Below are 14,989 nucleotides of genomic sequence, written 5' to 3' on the forward strand. Positions count from 1 at the left end.
AATATTTAACAATATTACTGTTTTACTGTATTGTTGTTGAAATAATAGCAGCCTTGGTGAAATGAAAAAAAAAAAAAAAAAGAGTTCAATGAGAAGCAAATGTTTCTTGTAACACAGACTGAAACTGTTTATGAGTGAAGCAAAGTGATGGGAATTTTGGGAAAGACAGAAAACGCTAACAAGCAGAGTGATACAGTGAAAATTCAAAAAAGAAAGCTGCTTGACCAATCACATTTGAGAATCCTACCCCCTTCCTTAATGCTTGAACAAAAAAGAAGCATATTATTGTGATCTTTTTCTAGCTATGGCTTTTATGTAAGGGATTCTGCAGGAAGAAATGATAAGACAGCCAAGCCTACTTCAACATAGGGCATTTATTACAGAGACTGACCAAATCTGAGATATGAATATTTAATATAAAGCTACTCATTCATGATCCTTATAAACTTAACTCATCATCTGCTTTCTAGCTGGTCCAGAAAGCAGCAGAATTCAACTTTCCTTCTGGAAATGCAAGACACATCAGCATCCCTGATGTCATCACCATTATAATCTCATAATCGTTTGTGTCGTAAATTGAATGGAACTTTGTGGAAACAGAGTAACAATAGAATAACAGTCGCCACATATCACAATCATGGAAAAACCTAACAGCAATATTTGTCATTGCTAACTACAATTACTCAGTTGCAGCTTCAATGCTTAAGAAATGATGGACAAAGCCCCTGACTATACAGACTAATTTGGTTTGGTTTTGGCAGGAGCAACTCAACCCTGGCAGAACACCCCAAAAAGTGTATAATGTACTCCAAAAATGAGTTTTTTTTAAAACCCTGATTTATGATTTGGTGAAAAGTTATGGCATAAACATAGAACAAATATTTTAGCACTATAAATAGATTTTTTTCCAGTCAGGTGCTCTTGCTTCCACTGAAGCACAAGAAGCTCTTTGGATCATCTCAAATCATGCAGGAGAACATGATCCTGAAACCCTGATGAGCTCATGCAGATCAAGTGCTGATGTCAGAGCAAAGGAGGGACAAACTAAACAAAGAAAATCTGAAATTCATGACAGTTCACTCAAACTTTTTTAAAAGTAACATTTCACTCAAATTGTTATGCTTACAGTTAGGGATGCACCGATACCGATACTAGTATCGGGCCAGATACCAAAAGCCGATACCACAAAGTGTGTGAATAGAGCTGTGTCCAGAAAAAGAAACACTGAAAACAGAAAACAGAGAGTAGAATGGAGTTATTAGAGATTAAGGGAGTCTAAGAAGTACATGTAAGTAATTAATATAATGTTAAACATTCAATATTCACGCCTGTATAGCAGATGTGCGCGAGCTGATAAGCAGAGCGTGCTGAGTGGTTTGAGCGCACAGCGGCACAGATGCACGAGCTTGTCGAGTGAATATCTCACAGACATCACTGGAAAGTTTGTAGTTCAGTTGGATATGTCAAAAGCAAGTAAGTAAAAGCAAGTAAAAGTATAAGCAATGCACATGTTACTAAAGTTATTTGACGGTAAGGAGAGTGAGAGAGAGAGTCTGAGAGCGAACACTTCTGTTACATGATCTTGATTGCTGTTCCCTCCATTAGCACATGCATTTGGATAAAAATTAAATCGTAAATATAAAACAAACAAAAATGCTTTTCAGGGGCATTCACTATAAACAACATTTATTTTAAACATCAAGTGTACACAACTTTATTTAAAGCAGAAGTGAAACTAGCAGACTGTGAAATACGCTAGGCTGTAAGTGTCTCTCTCATTCTGCACCAATACAAACGTGTGGGAGCAGTGCATGTTTAGCTTGCTTTAAGGCCAAAGTATACTTCGGTTTTCACTTCTATGCGAGGGTCCGTGTACACTGAGAGTGACACAAATTACATCACCAAAATAGTACGCGTGCACTCGTATAATGTGTAATGAGTGGTTCCCTGCCTTATTTTAGGAAAAAGTTTTGTGATTACAGTATTGAGCTGCTGCAATGGAGCAGCTCTAATGCGCCATTAAAATGAACAGTGTAAGTAACAAAAGCTTATACAATACATTTTAACAAGTATAATTAAGTGTGGAAATAACTGAAGGTAATATCTGTTTGCTAAATGAAACCAACTAACATGATTCATATTATTATTATTTTGTTTCTGTACCCAATATTAAAAAAAAAAAAATTACAAATACTGTGAAAATACAGGTATCCGTATCGGCAAGTACCAAAAATGAAGGTATCAGTATCGGCTAGAGAATAGCCAACCTACTTTATACAACCCTAAATCTAAATCAGATATCTGAATTTGAAACATTCTTCTCAAAACTTCAGACTCCGAGCTAGTTCATGTCACTTAGGAAGCCTCTCAAGTGCTTACAAATAAAAAGAATGATGACTGTTACACAGCACCTATATTTATTTATTTATTCACTTTTTAACGCCATGCCAGCATCAAAGCTATTTTTATGGCATTCTCAGAATAAATTACAGAGGTATTACCGAGCACCTATCAGAATATTTATTTTCCATTAACTCAATTAACTCCTTAAACTAACAAAAGAGTTGGCAGAATGGCAAAATAGTATACAATAGTATACATTATTTATTTATTTTAATATCCAGATGGTATGAAAATTCATGCTTTCCAAATCTAAGTGGTCACCTAACTGTAAGATACTAAAGTACAACCAGGGTGTTAACACAGATGGCTGTTATAACTACTCACACGCTGAAATATGCATGCTGATTCAGTCATTTGACATTAAGAGTTTAGAAACAAAAAACAAAAAAACAATCAGGACACTGTTTGGTCTGTGCCTAAAAATGAAGTTATAAGGAAATGAATAACATTGTCTGACATTCACAGCAAGGGCTATCATCACACATAAAGTCACATCTAATCTCCTTTGACGTCATTGTCACTGGAGAGGGCACATTCACAGACTCCATTAACAGATGCCTCTTCACTGTGCCAGTCATGCCTCACACCTAACCGACATACTGCTAACACACACAGGGCATTGCTGGCCTTTGTGTCAAAAGGGTAACAGACACGGATTGCCTCTTGCCATCAGGGCGGATTATTACACGGATGCGGGAAGCAGTTTGTTAACCGCAGCAGGATGACAACCTTCACGCCACGAGCTGTATGACAAACTGCCGATATGTCACTATAGCAAATGCTCAAAGTTCACATTCAGAACTTTCTCACATTCACATTCATCCATCCTGTCATTCCACAGTTTATACAGCACCAATCTTTAGAGATTTGTTCATTCTCACGCTGCCGACGAAGTCGTGTCAAAGTGATCATATTTGCAGGATGGATACAAATTTCTAAAAAGTCTGAACTGAATTCTAGAGGAAGTTAAAGGGTTACTCCATCCCAAAATGAAAATTTTGTCATTAATCACTTACCCCCATGTCATTCCAAACCTGTAAAAGCTACGTTCGTCTTCGAAACACAATTTAAGATATTTTAGATAAAAACAGAGAGGCTTGAGACTGTCCCATAGACTGCCAAATAAATAACAGTGTCAAGGTCCAGGAAAGTATGAAAAGCATGGTCAGAATACTCCATCTGCCATCAGTGATTCAACCGTAACGTTATGAAGTGACGAGAATACTTTTTTGTACACGAAGAAAACAAAAATAACGACTTTATTCAACAATTCCTCTCATCTGTGTCTCTCCAAATCAGCGTAGCGCCATTTTGGCAAATCTGAGCAGTACGCAGATGGCGTACGTTCTTCTGTGTCAGCCGTGCCACCGATGCACTGTTTGCTTTCAAACCAAAGCGTAAATACACGTAAAAAATGTATCATTGTGCCGCGGCTGACACAGAAGAGCGTAAGCCGCATGCGTACAGCTCAGAATTGCCAAAATGGCACTACGCCGATTTAGAGAGACACAGAGGAGTACTTTTTTGTTGGGGTCGTTATTTTTGTTTTCTTCGTGTACAAAAAGTATTCTCGTCGCTTCATAACGTTACGGTTGAATCACTGATGGCAGATGGGCTATTCTGGCGATGCTTTTCATACTTTCCTGGACCTTGACACTTTTGTTTATTTGCCAGTCTATGGGACAGTCTCAAGCCTCCCTGTTTTCATCCAAAATATAAAATATCAAATGTTTTTACGGGTTTGAAGCGACATGGGGGTAAGTGAATAATGACAAAATTTTCATTTTGGGATGGAGTATCCCTTTAAGTTTTAACTGTGAATGCTGACTATATAAATTTAACAGTTTAGAAAGGAGCTTTACTGACAATACAAGAAACCTAAGCTTTTTAAGCATTAGCCTCTGCTGCATATGGAGATGACGGTTTAAAAAATAATGTAGAAAACAGGCTTCCGTAGCTATAAATAAACCATTACATACTAGAACTGAGACTTTTATGCTAATGGCTAAACCTTTGGTCTTGTCCCAAAAGACGAAGTTTTAGCAAACTGAGGTGTCTAACAAAAAGCAATCATGAAAAAAGTAGAGCATGGTGGTTTCATTTTATTAACTGTGCCAGTATCATTGTTTAAAAAAAAATTCTATTAAAATTTTATTCACACGCAAAAATGCAATAAACTGACCCAAAAGTGACAGTCAATACATTTATAATGTTTTAATAATCACATACATATAATTTATCTATTAATAACAAGAAAAAATATTTCCTGACCACCAAATCAGATTTCAAAACTTTAAATGGTAGTGCACAAAGCTTAAAAAAAAACAAAAAAAAAAACATTAACATTAAAGAGAGGGTTCGATATACAAATACAGAGTTAGAATAAGGTTTTCCTGGATCTGGAAGGAGAAGGGAAGGGCTTGACAATTGTAAGCTTTGAGGACACATGGGAGAGGGTGTTAAAAAATGCATTACTCAATTTAGCAGCGGAAACACGCAGTCTTAGTACTGAGTCAGCCTCCTCTGCCTTTTCCGCTCTGTAACTACTAAGTGAGCATCGCAGATGTAGTTTAGGTTGAGTAAATCTCTGTGCCAGGCCCAATGGGATGTTTCAGAATTCTGAAGCATTGGTTGAATGAAGAGACAGCAGCCGCTAAATGAACCTAGTTCACTTTGAAAACTACATATACACAATCCAATCTACAGACACTTGAGGAACATAAAAATGATTGTCAGTGCAAACTGTCCATAGGCACGCTTACTTATGAATAGAAAAGATATTCTAATTTCACCCAGACATCTCTAAAAAGATGTTATGATATTAAATCCAATTTAAAAAATGCTAAAAAGCATAAAATCAAGATGTACATTTTATTTCTCCCTTTAGTAAATATTAGGGCTGGGTACAAAAAATAAATAAATAGATTTCTCAGATTTAATTGATTCTTGTTTGTATAAAACAAAATCAGTATTCAAATAATACATACTGTTTTGGCACTGTGGAGAGATATTGCTGTAGTGCCTGAGTTCAAGAGAACTCATGAACTCATCATCTCTTTCGCTTTACGGAATTAATATAGGATTAATATAGTTTCACCATGAGTGGAGACATCTCAATAGGTTGTATGCATCAATGACCAAAGTAAGGCAGTCAATGGGGCAGCATGAAAATCCATGCACAACACATCTTTTATAGCTGCTTACCCTTTCAGATACTCTGCAAACTTTCAGTCAGAGCAGATGTGTCTTGCTCCAGGTGATACATCAGCCTCATCTTGAAAAACACTGGAGGCCGCAATCCATTAAAAACATCCCTGGAGGCTCTGACCTCAACTACTGGAGAAGCTTCATTTCACGGCCCTCCATATGCATTTCAGATTTAGTCAGGCCTCCCCTTGGTTTACTGTGTTCTCCATCCCTGTTGTTTTTCTTTAAGTGGGCTCTTGATTCTGTTGCGCTGGTAGGGCCACTTGTCATGATACAGAGTGCACCTGTAATGTCCCCCGCGCCCCACAAAACACATAAATCACTTCAAAGACTGCAAACATTCTCATAAACAGAGTCAGGCTCTGATTTATTTCCCTCTCCACAGACCTCTTTCTGTTCAGCAGTCCTACAACAACAAGCATCTTCCAACATCGTACCTGTGGCCTCATATCCAGCCCAAATGAACTGTCCTGTCAGATTAGGAACATGTGTAAAACAAACGGGTTAAAAAAAGGCTGAGATTTTGATTTATAATTCAAATATTCAATTCACATTGCCAACAAGGTAAAATCAACTCTGAAAACAATGTCTGATTTGCAATGTGTTTACAGTCTTCTAACGAGGTGAAAGAGAATAACACCCTAAATTAAGCCACCTTCTGCAACTATACTATACATAATTTTCTTGAGTATTCTTCTCTTGTTTAATAAAATAAATAAAAATGCAGCTATGACAAGACAGCTATGTAATTCTGCCAAAAGAATACGCTGTATTGTGCATTTAATAAAATGAGTATTACCCATAGACAAAGATACCTTAAAATATATTTTCTGACCATTCTTTGATTTAAATGTTTCATACTTGGAAAAAAAAGATTAAATGGCCTGTTCAGTAAGAAATTTAAGAATAAAATAAAAAAAATCTTGATGAAATGGAAGAGGCGACAGATCTTTTCTTCTATACTGTGATGTACATTTGAGTGTAACAGATTATCAACAAAATAAAACGTTCTGCAGTTCTGCTTGCTGGTTGCTGACTGGATGTTTAGATGTGGGTGTTGCACTTAAATATATATATTTTTGTGGGGTTTATGCTTAAAAAAAAAGTAGAAAAAAAAAGTGCTAAAATATTTTAATAAAACTAGTCAAAACACTGAACAAGAATAGGATTATTTTGCAGTGTGACACCACAAAATATGCTAGTTGGTCAAACCATATTTGTTTATTTTATGAATGCCACAAACAGAAAACTGCAGACGCGTGTGTCTATCACAGGCTTCAACTTTTTCCCCGGCTTTCTCTGTTTGCAAGCCCTTCTGCCAAAAGAGACAATAATTATTTGCTTAGCAAACGCCTACTAAATCTGACTGAGTTGTAATGTCTTACTCTTTAAACCCTCTGTGCAGCTGTGGTTTTACTTGGAAGTAGGAGACACTGAGGTAAGCGCCTCTTCTTAGAGTTCAGGTAGCTAAACTAAGAGATCTGTCCCAGAGACAACTGGATTAGCATGGCAACAGTTTTCTCTCTAGTGCTTGGAGAAGAGATGATGAATCAAAATCTGTTCTTATTACAGTACCTCCTAGTTCCTTCACATTCAGTATCGCATTTTCGAATGGCACTGCCTTGATGCTGAAACCTGTGGAAGAAAACGCTCATGTTAAATTTCATAAACTTATAAATTATATTACTTTATAGCAAAAAGAAAAAAAATCCAAGAATCTAAGTTTCAAATGATATGAGGTTGCATTAATAATGACACAATGAAAATTTGTGAACATGGGACTAAATCTAGACATGTATATGAGTGGTTTCTATGGAAGCCCGTTTCCACCACTAAATAAAAAAATTAAAAGGTAATTGCGACTTATCTTACAATTCTGACTTTTTTGATTTTTCCCTCAGAATTGTGAGATATAAACTCACAATTGTGAGAAATTAAGTCAGAGTTGCGAGATACAAACATGCAATTCTGACTTTTCTCAAAATTGTGTGATATAAACTCACAATTGTGAGTTATAAAGTCAGAATTCTGAGAAAAAAAACTCAGAATTGCAAGATACTTTCTCTCAATTGCGACTTTATATCCAGCAATTCTGAGAAAAAGTCAGAATTGCGAGTTCATATGAAGCAAAAATTTGAGTTGTGAGATGTAAACTCGCAACTGCAAGAAAAAAGTCAGAATTGTGAGATAAAGTCGCAGTTACTTTTTTTATTCAGTGGCAGAAACGGGCTTCCATAGTTTTCTGCTACAGCACTACATGCAAACAGTTTTTAACCAACAGTATAATAATAAGACAACTTAATCAAAAGATACTGCCACTTGGGCACAAGCGGCAACCTCCCGCTCTCTCTCTTGAAACCAACAGGGTAGTGACTAAAACTGCTATTCATCGACTGACAGCTAGAGACTGGCTCCAAAAGGGAGTCAGTCCCATAGACCTCCTATGTTAAATTGCCCAACTTTACAGCAGAAAAAATATGTTTTTTCCACTGTGAGGGGGGTGAATTTTTTTTATAACTCATCCATTTAAATTATATTAAGCCTTAAAGTTCTGCATAATTAAGAGCGTGGCCACTTGAGTGACAGGTGGATTGCCGCTCGGCTCCAGAGTGTGAAGCTTGCTAGATTGTGAAACTTAGAAAAATGGCTTTAAAGACTTTTATTTGTACAGAAAATTTAATTATAGGTAGGACACTGGAAATCTGGCAATTAGATGTTTTAATGAAAATGATCTCAAACTTGATTTTTACCGCTATTTTGAAATTATTGTCTTGCACTGTCAGCAAAAAGTGAGATGTCACGCCAAGGCAAAAGGCAGTAACTTCAACATTATACAATATTTGGGTGCTGATCACCATTTACAGAATCATTATAGCAATATCTGTAAAAAATCTAGTGATCATTGGCTAGGCTATAACATCTAGTTAAGAGATTCAGTTTTTTTTTTTTTGACCATAACAACCAGACAAAAAGTTAAACGTGAGTGGATATCGTTTTGCAACCAATTTATTTGGAATGTTCGCTAACATTAAAGGATGCAAGACATACTTAGCCTATTGTTTTAACATCGAACTGAATTAAAATGGCTTATTCTATAAGAACGACTTGTGGACTGATGAGAACGCCAGCAGGAATAATGCTCAGAATGATTGTGAATTAAACATCTCCGATGGCGTTCACTGCAATGAATTTTATCAAGTTACAAGAAAAGGTAGGAAAAGGATTTAATTGCGAACAGTTATTGATTTTATGTGTGATACACTGTCACGGCATTTGAGTCCACACACATGCAGAAGTGGGCAGCCCCAGACTGACAGCTGGCACTGAGTGAATAATCTATACAAAAAAAAAAAAACTATGCTTTGTTATATGAAGCAGTTTGTTAGTTTGTGATCGATCTAATTTGTCTAATGAAGTGCCGAGAGATGTACAGGTGCATCTCAATAAATTAGAATGTTGTGGAAAAGTTCATTTATGTCAGTAATTCAACTCAAATTGTGAAACTTGTGTATTAAATAAATTCAATGCACACAGACTAAATTAGTCTTTGGTTCTTTTAATTGTGATGATTTTGGCTCACATTTAACAAAAATCCACCAATTCACTATCTCAACAAATAAGAATATGGTGACATGCCAATCAGCTAATCAACTCAAAACACCTGCAAAGGTTTCTTGAGCCTTCAAAATGGTCTCTCAGTTTGGTTCACTAGGCTACACAATCATGGGGAAGACTGCTGATCTGACAGTTGTCCAGAAGACAATCATTGACACCCTTCACAAGGAGGGTAAGCCACACACATTCATTGCCAAAGAAGCTGGCTGTTCACAGAGTGCTGTATCCAAGCATGTTAACAGAAAGTTGAGTGGAAGGAAAAAGTGTGTAAGAAAAAGACGCACAACCAACCAAGAGAGCCGCAGTGTTATGAGGATTGTCAAGCAAAATCGATTCAAGAATTTGAGTGAACTTCACAAGGAATGGACTGAGGCTGGGGTCAAGGCATCAAGAGCCACCACACACAGACGTGTCAAGGAATTTGGCTACAGTTGTCATATTCGTCTTGTTAAGCCACCTCTGAACCACAGACAATGTCAGAGGCATCTTACCTGGGCCAAGGAGAAGAAGAACTGGACTGTTGGCCAGTGGTCCAAAGTCCTCTTTTCAGATGAGAGCAAGTTTTGTATTTCATTTGGAAACCAAGGTCCTAGAGTCTGGAGGATGGGTGGAGAAGCTCATTGCCCAAGTTGCTTTAAGTCCAGTGTTAAGTTTCCACAGTCTGTGATGATTTGGGGTGCAATGTCATCTGCTGGTGTTGGTCCATTGTGTTTTTTGAAAACCAAAGTCACTGCACCCGTTTACAAAGGAATGTTGGAGCACTTCATGCTTCCTTCTGCTGACCAGCTTTTTAAAGATGCTGATTTCATTTTCAAGCAGGATTTGGCCCCTGCCCACACTGCCAAAAGCACCAAAAGTTGGTTAAATGACCATGGTGTTGGTGTGCTTGACTGGCCAGCAAACTCACCAGACCTGAACCCCATAGAGAATCTATGGGGTATTGTCAACAGGAAATTGAGAAACAAGAGACCAGAAAATGCAGATGAGCTGAAGGCCACTGTCAAAGAAACCTGAGCTTCCATACAACTTCAGCAGTGCCACAAACTGATCACCTCCATGCCACGCCGAATTAAGGCAGCCCCTACCAAGTATTGAGTACATGTACAGTAAATGAACATACTTTCCAGAAGGCCAACAATTCACTAAAAATGTTTTTTTTTTTTTTTTATTGGTCTTATGAAGTATTCTAATTTGTTGAGATCATCACAAAATCATCACAATTAAAAGAACCAAAGACTTAAACTACTTCAGTCTGAATTCATTGAATTTATTAAATACACGAGTTTCACAATTTGAGTTGAATTACTGAAATAAATGAACTTTTCCATAACATTCTAATCTATTGAGATGCACCTGTATGTATGAAAGTACACAAGTCACACCATAATTTAAACGTGGCAGACTTTAAAGGGGTCATATGATGTTGCTAAAAAGAACATTATTTTATGTATTTTGTGTAATGAAATGAGTTTAAGGTTCAAAAGACACATTCTTTTCTACATACTGTACATTATTGTTTCTCCTCTATACCCTGCCTTTCTGAAATGCGTCGATTTTTACAAAGCTCATCGGTCTGAAAAGTGAGGTGTGTTCTGATTGGCCAGCTATTCAGTGTGTTGTGATTGACCGAATACCTCAAGCGTGTGACGGAAATGTTACACTCCATACTGTGATGCCGTGTCCCGGAGTGCCGAGACAAAAACATTAAAACCCATTATAAACGAGGCATTTGTTGCATCCAGTGGGGACATAATTTCGGATTATAATGACTTATACTGTCTTTTTAAACGTTGCACCGCATAAACATAAAACCATGTCGGCATTTGTGACTGGAGAAACGTCAAACAACAAGCGCTACTCTACACTGCTCAAAACTCGCATTTGAATCGTCAGTGGCAAAGTCAAAGAGCGGGAGATGGGTGGGTTTAGGGTTCAGGGGGTGGAGACGGGTAGGTGTAGGTATATGTAAGGTGGGAGGAGTTGGATCTGGATCCTGTGTTCTGCAGTGAGGACCATCTCAAAATGCTCTTCAGAAACCTACGAGTGACGTCACGGACCCCACATCCATGTTTTTTTTTTTCTACAGTCTATGCATGGGCAATGGGCATGAGGTTTCTGACTGACATTAACGCAACAAATGTCATGTCAAAGTGATTGTCTTTTGTGTTTAGTGTCACACCAATGTGTGCAGAGGCAAACAGGGGAGCCATTTGGTACTGATTAACGCAACTAAAAACGTGTGACTGAACCTCTGAAGCCCACTTTAATTCAGGTCTTCATGTTCATAAGGCAAGTTTCATCAAATGCTCCAGAGGTGAGAGTAAATATATCATGAGCAGGTGAGAAGCTCCATCTAGGCCTGTTCTTGCAGACTAGTGACTCCATCAACATAATCTAACCATATTTCCACAACAGGTTGCCAAATAACACTTTCGTAACACTTTTGTAATTACTGCTTCACTAGACAGCTCAAGACAGGTGTTCTCTCCAAAGACAAAGGTCGATCATCACTGGATGCACATTCCAGGTTTGTGTATTGTCTAGCATGCTGTATACAGTCATGGCCAAAAGTTTTGGCAGTGACATAAATTTTGTGTTTTGCAAAGTTTGCTGCTTAAGCTCTTGTGGTGTTCATGCACATTGTTTCTAGATTATTGTGTAGAGTGATCAGATGCATTTTAAATAATTGCTAAAATCTTCATTGGCCAAAAAAAATTAACTTTTCACAAAAATCCTGACACAAAATGACCAGCTAACATTAATTGACTAATCATAGCAGCAGCACATGTGAAAGTGTGAATGAGTAATAGTCAAGTAAAATCACTATCATACGAATTAGATTGTAAGAGCAGACTGATTGTTATAAAAGGCGGGAAGAAGCACTTCCAATCAATGTGTTCTTGTTAGCGATGGTTACCTCCAAAGAAACACATGCAGCCATCATCACTTTGCATCAAAATGGCCTCGGGGGTTCGACTGCAGTGAAGAAGTCTTCAGGACGTCCCAGAGTGTCCAGCAAGTGCCAGGACCGTCTCCTCCTGAGGAATCAGCTATAGAATCATGTCTCCAGCAGTGAAGAGCTTGCTCAGAAATGGCAGCAGGTTGGTGTGAGAGCATCTGCACGCACACTGAGGCCAAGACTTTTGGACAACGGCCTGGTGTCAAGAAGGGCAGCAAAGAAGCCACTTCTCTCCAAGAAAAACGTCAAGGAGAGACTGAAATTAAGCAGGAAATACAAGGATTGGACAGCAGAAGACTGGTGCAAAGTTATTTTCTCAGAAGAAGCTCCCTTGCGACTGTTTTGGACATCTGGAAAATCGATTGTTCGGAGAAGAAAAGGTGAACTCTACCATGAGTCCTGTGACGTGCCAAGAGTGAAGCATCCTGAGACCATCCATGTGTGGGGTCAACTAAGGGAGTGGGTCTCTCATAATTCTGCCCAGAAAAACTGCCATGAATAAAGAATGGTATCAAAATGTCCTGCAAGAGCATCTTCTTCCAATGCTCCATAAGCAATTTGGTGATGATCTTTGCATTCTCCAGCATGATGGAGCACCATGTCACAAAGCAAGACTGATAAAGAAGTGGCTCGGAGGTCATTACAATGAAATTTTGGATCCGTGGCCAGGCAACTCCCTGGATCTCAATCCCACAGAGAACCTGTGATCAGTCCTCAAAAGGCAAGTGGACAAGCAGAAGCCCACAAATTGTGATCAACTCTGAGAACTAATAAAGCAAAAATGGATCGCTATCAGTCAGGATTTGGCCCAGAAGCTAATATCCAGCATGCCAGAGCAAACTGCAGAGGTTATGAAGAACAAGGGTCAACACTGTTAATATTGACTAATTATATTTTTTTGCCAATAAAAGCCTTTAAAACTTATGATAAGCTTATCATTGTTTTTCAGTGTATCATAGAAACATGTGGAAAAATAATTTACAAATACTGAAGCAGCAAACTTGGCAAAACACAAAATTTATGTCACTGCCAAAACTTTTGGCCATGACTGTACATCACACTCCGGTTGTTGAGATGTGCCGAAGAAAGCCTGACACAATTTTTGTGTCTTGTGAAAAGAACCATTTGTGTTGTTAGTAAAAACGGAAGTGATGTCGCCCATCTTGAGAGGTGAAGATAATAATGAATACACCAGCCTGTCACCAAAAGCTTTAGTTAAATCAACATTTTTGTCACAAGGAAGAAAGTCTGTGTGACAAAACACAGATGTTCTCAAAAATGACACATATATGCCCAAGGACCTCAAATGCAAATGCACTCTTTCTTTGGTAAAGTAGCGTAGTTTAAAACGAGGCTCTGAGGTAACCTGCAGCAATAACGTTAAACAGCTTTCAGTACTCGGAGAGGCTGAAAAGCACATGGTGACAATGAAGAGATTTTGCAGACGTTCCAGAGCACTGGGAAAGTGTAGTGCCGGAGATATGATATATGTACTGAGTACAAGTGTGGCGGGTTTAGTCAAACGCACTGCAGAAATAGTGTGCTAAGTCGATTTGTCAGAATGACTTGTCACATTTGTTTGCGAAATGAGAACTGGGGTTTTTATTACTTGTAAATGCTTTGATTAAGTCTTTTTAGGAGTCAGGGCTAAATATGTGATTTGTTTCTCATTTTTGTCCCATTAAAAAGCATGTCTTGTTGGTTGAAAAAAATGCTGCAGTCTAAAGCTGCGGAGAAATGTTATATTACCTGTGGTTGGTACCGTGCCATCACTGATCTCATTGCACAAGCGAGATAGCAGACTGGTCTTGCCGGCACCGCTCAGTCCAATGCAGACGACATCATACTCCGGTCTAGGTGGAGGAGGGGCCTTACAGCACAACTTCTGGAGACACTAATAATAATAAAATAAAAACACAGAAAAGACAAACATGGTTAGTGACTATGAGTGGTGCACTTTTCACTAACATGTTGATAAGGCTAAGATGAACAATTTAAGCGAATGTTTGCCAAAGGAGACAGTCTGAAAATAAACTGAGGAGCATGAGCTGACAAATGCTAATGAAGTTCCCAAGAAAGACGTCTGCTGATGCTGATAAACTAATGCGGTGATTTGAAAGCAACACATCTGGAGGAGAACTCCTGAACTCACACTGAAATGACTTCAATGGCAAAATGGGACATGAAATTCACCACACAGCTGCTTTCTCAGTGACCGCGTTTACAAGTGTTCCTTCAACTTTGGCCACTTTTATGTCCCAGAGTGCATTTTTATTAAAACTGATTTGTAACTTTTTGTTATATGAAGACCACATTAAAACGTTGTTGGAAACGTTTGCTGTTTTTTTTTGTTTGTTTTGTTTTAATACATTTTTTTTTGTGTGTGTGTAAATTGTTTTACTCTTGTAGCTTACCCTTACTTTCAATCTTTAAATATGAAAACCAACATTAAAAATGTGAAAAAAAAAACTATTTTGTGTAAAAATAACATCAACATCAATCAAAATTTTGACTGTCCCAGTTATGAAGTCATTTCCACCTCAATGAACAATTCTGCGGTTTCAAAAGTGAGTGCACACTTGTTTAACAAGGAGACAACAGTATCACTAAAAAACATGCTTGAGATGAAATATGAGAACTGAATGAAAAAAAAAATCAAAATCATCTGGGGATCACATTGAATAAGCCACTAGAATAGTCAAAAAGGTGTTTACATATGGAGCAAAATTGGGGTAATGGACAAAAATCTCAGATAGCCAATTAAGTTTTGCTTAAATTATTTATGACCTTTTACCTGATAAAATA

The 14,989-nt window shown here is 37.8% G+C and overlaps 1 protein-coding gene across 5 annotated transcripts in view; it reads right to left on the minus strand.

Moving 5' to 3' along the window:
* LOC109083043 (ADP-ribosylation factor-like protein 15) overlaps positions 1 to 14,989 on the minus strand; it is a 118,521-nt gene that overhangs the window by 63,700 nt on the left and 39,832 nt on the right. For 4 of the 5 annotated variants that reach the window (XM_042724525.1, XM_042724524.1, XM_042724523.1 and 1 more), the window contains exons 2-3: positions 13,934 to 14,078; positions 7,186 to 7,245 (exon numbers count right to left, since the gene is read on the minus strand). In XM_042724525.1, the coding sequence (XP_042580459.1) occupies positions 7,186 to 7,245; positions 13,934 to 14,078 (205 nt within the window). The remainder of the gene's footprint in view (positions 1 to 7,185; positions 7,246 to 13,933; positions 14,079 to 14,989) is intronic. The other variant, XM_042724526.1, reaches the window with a different exon arrangement.

The sequence above is a fragment of the Cyprinus carpio genome, chromosome B5 (genome assembly GCF_018340385.1).
Source record: "Cyprinus carpio isolate SPL01 chromosome B5, ASM1834038v1, whole genome shotgun sequence".
NCBI lineage: Eukaryota > Metazoa > Chordata > Actinopteri > Cypriniformes > Cyprinidae > Cyprinus > Cyprinus carpio.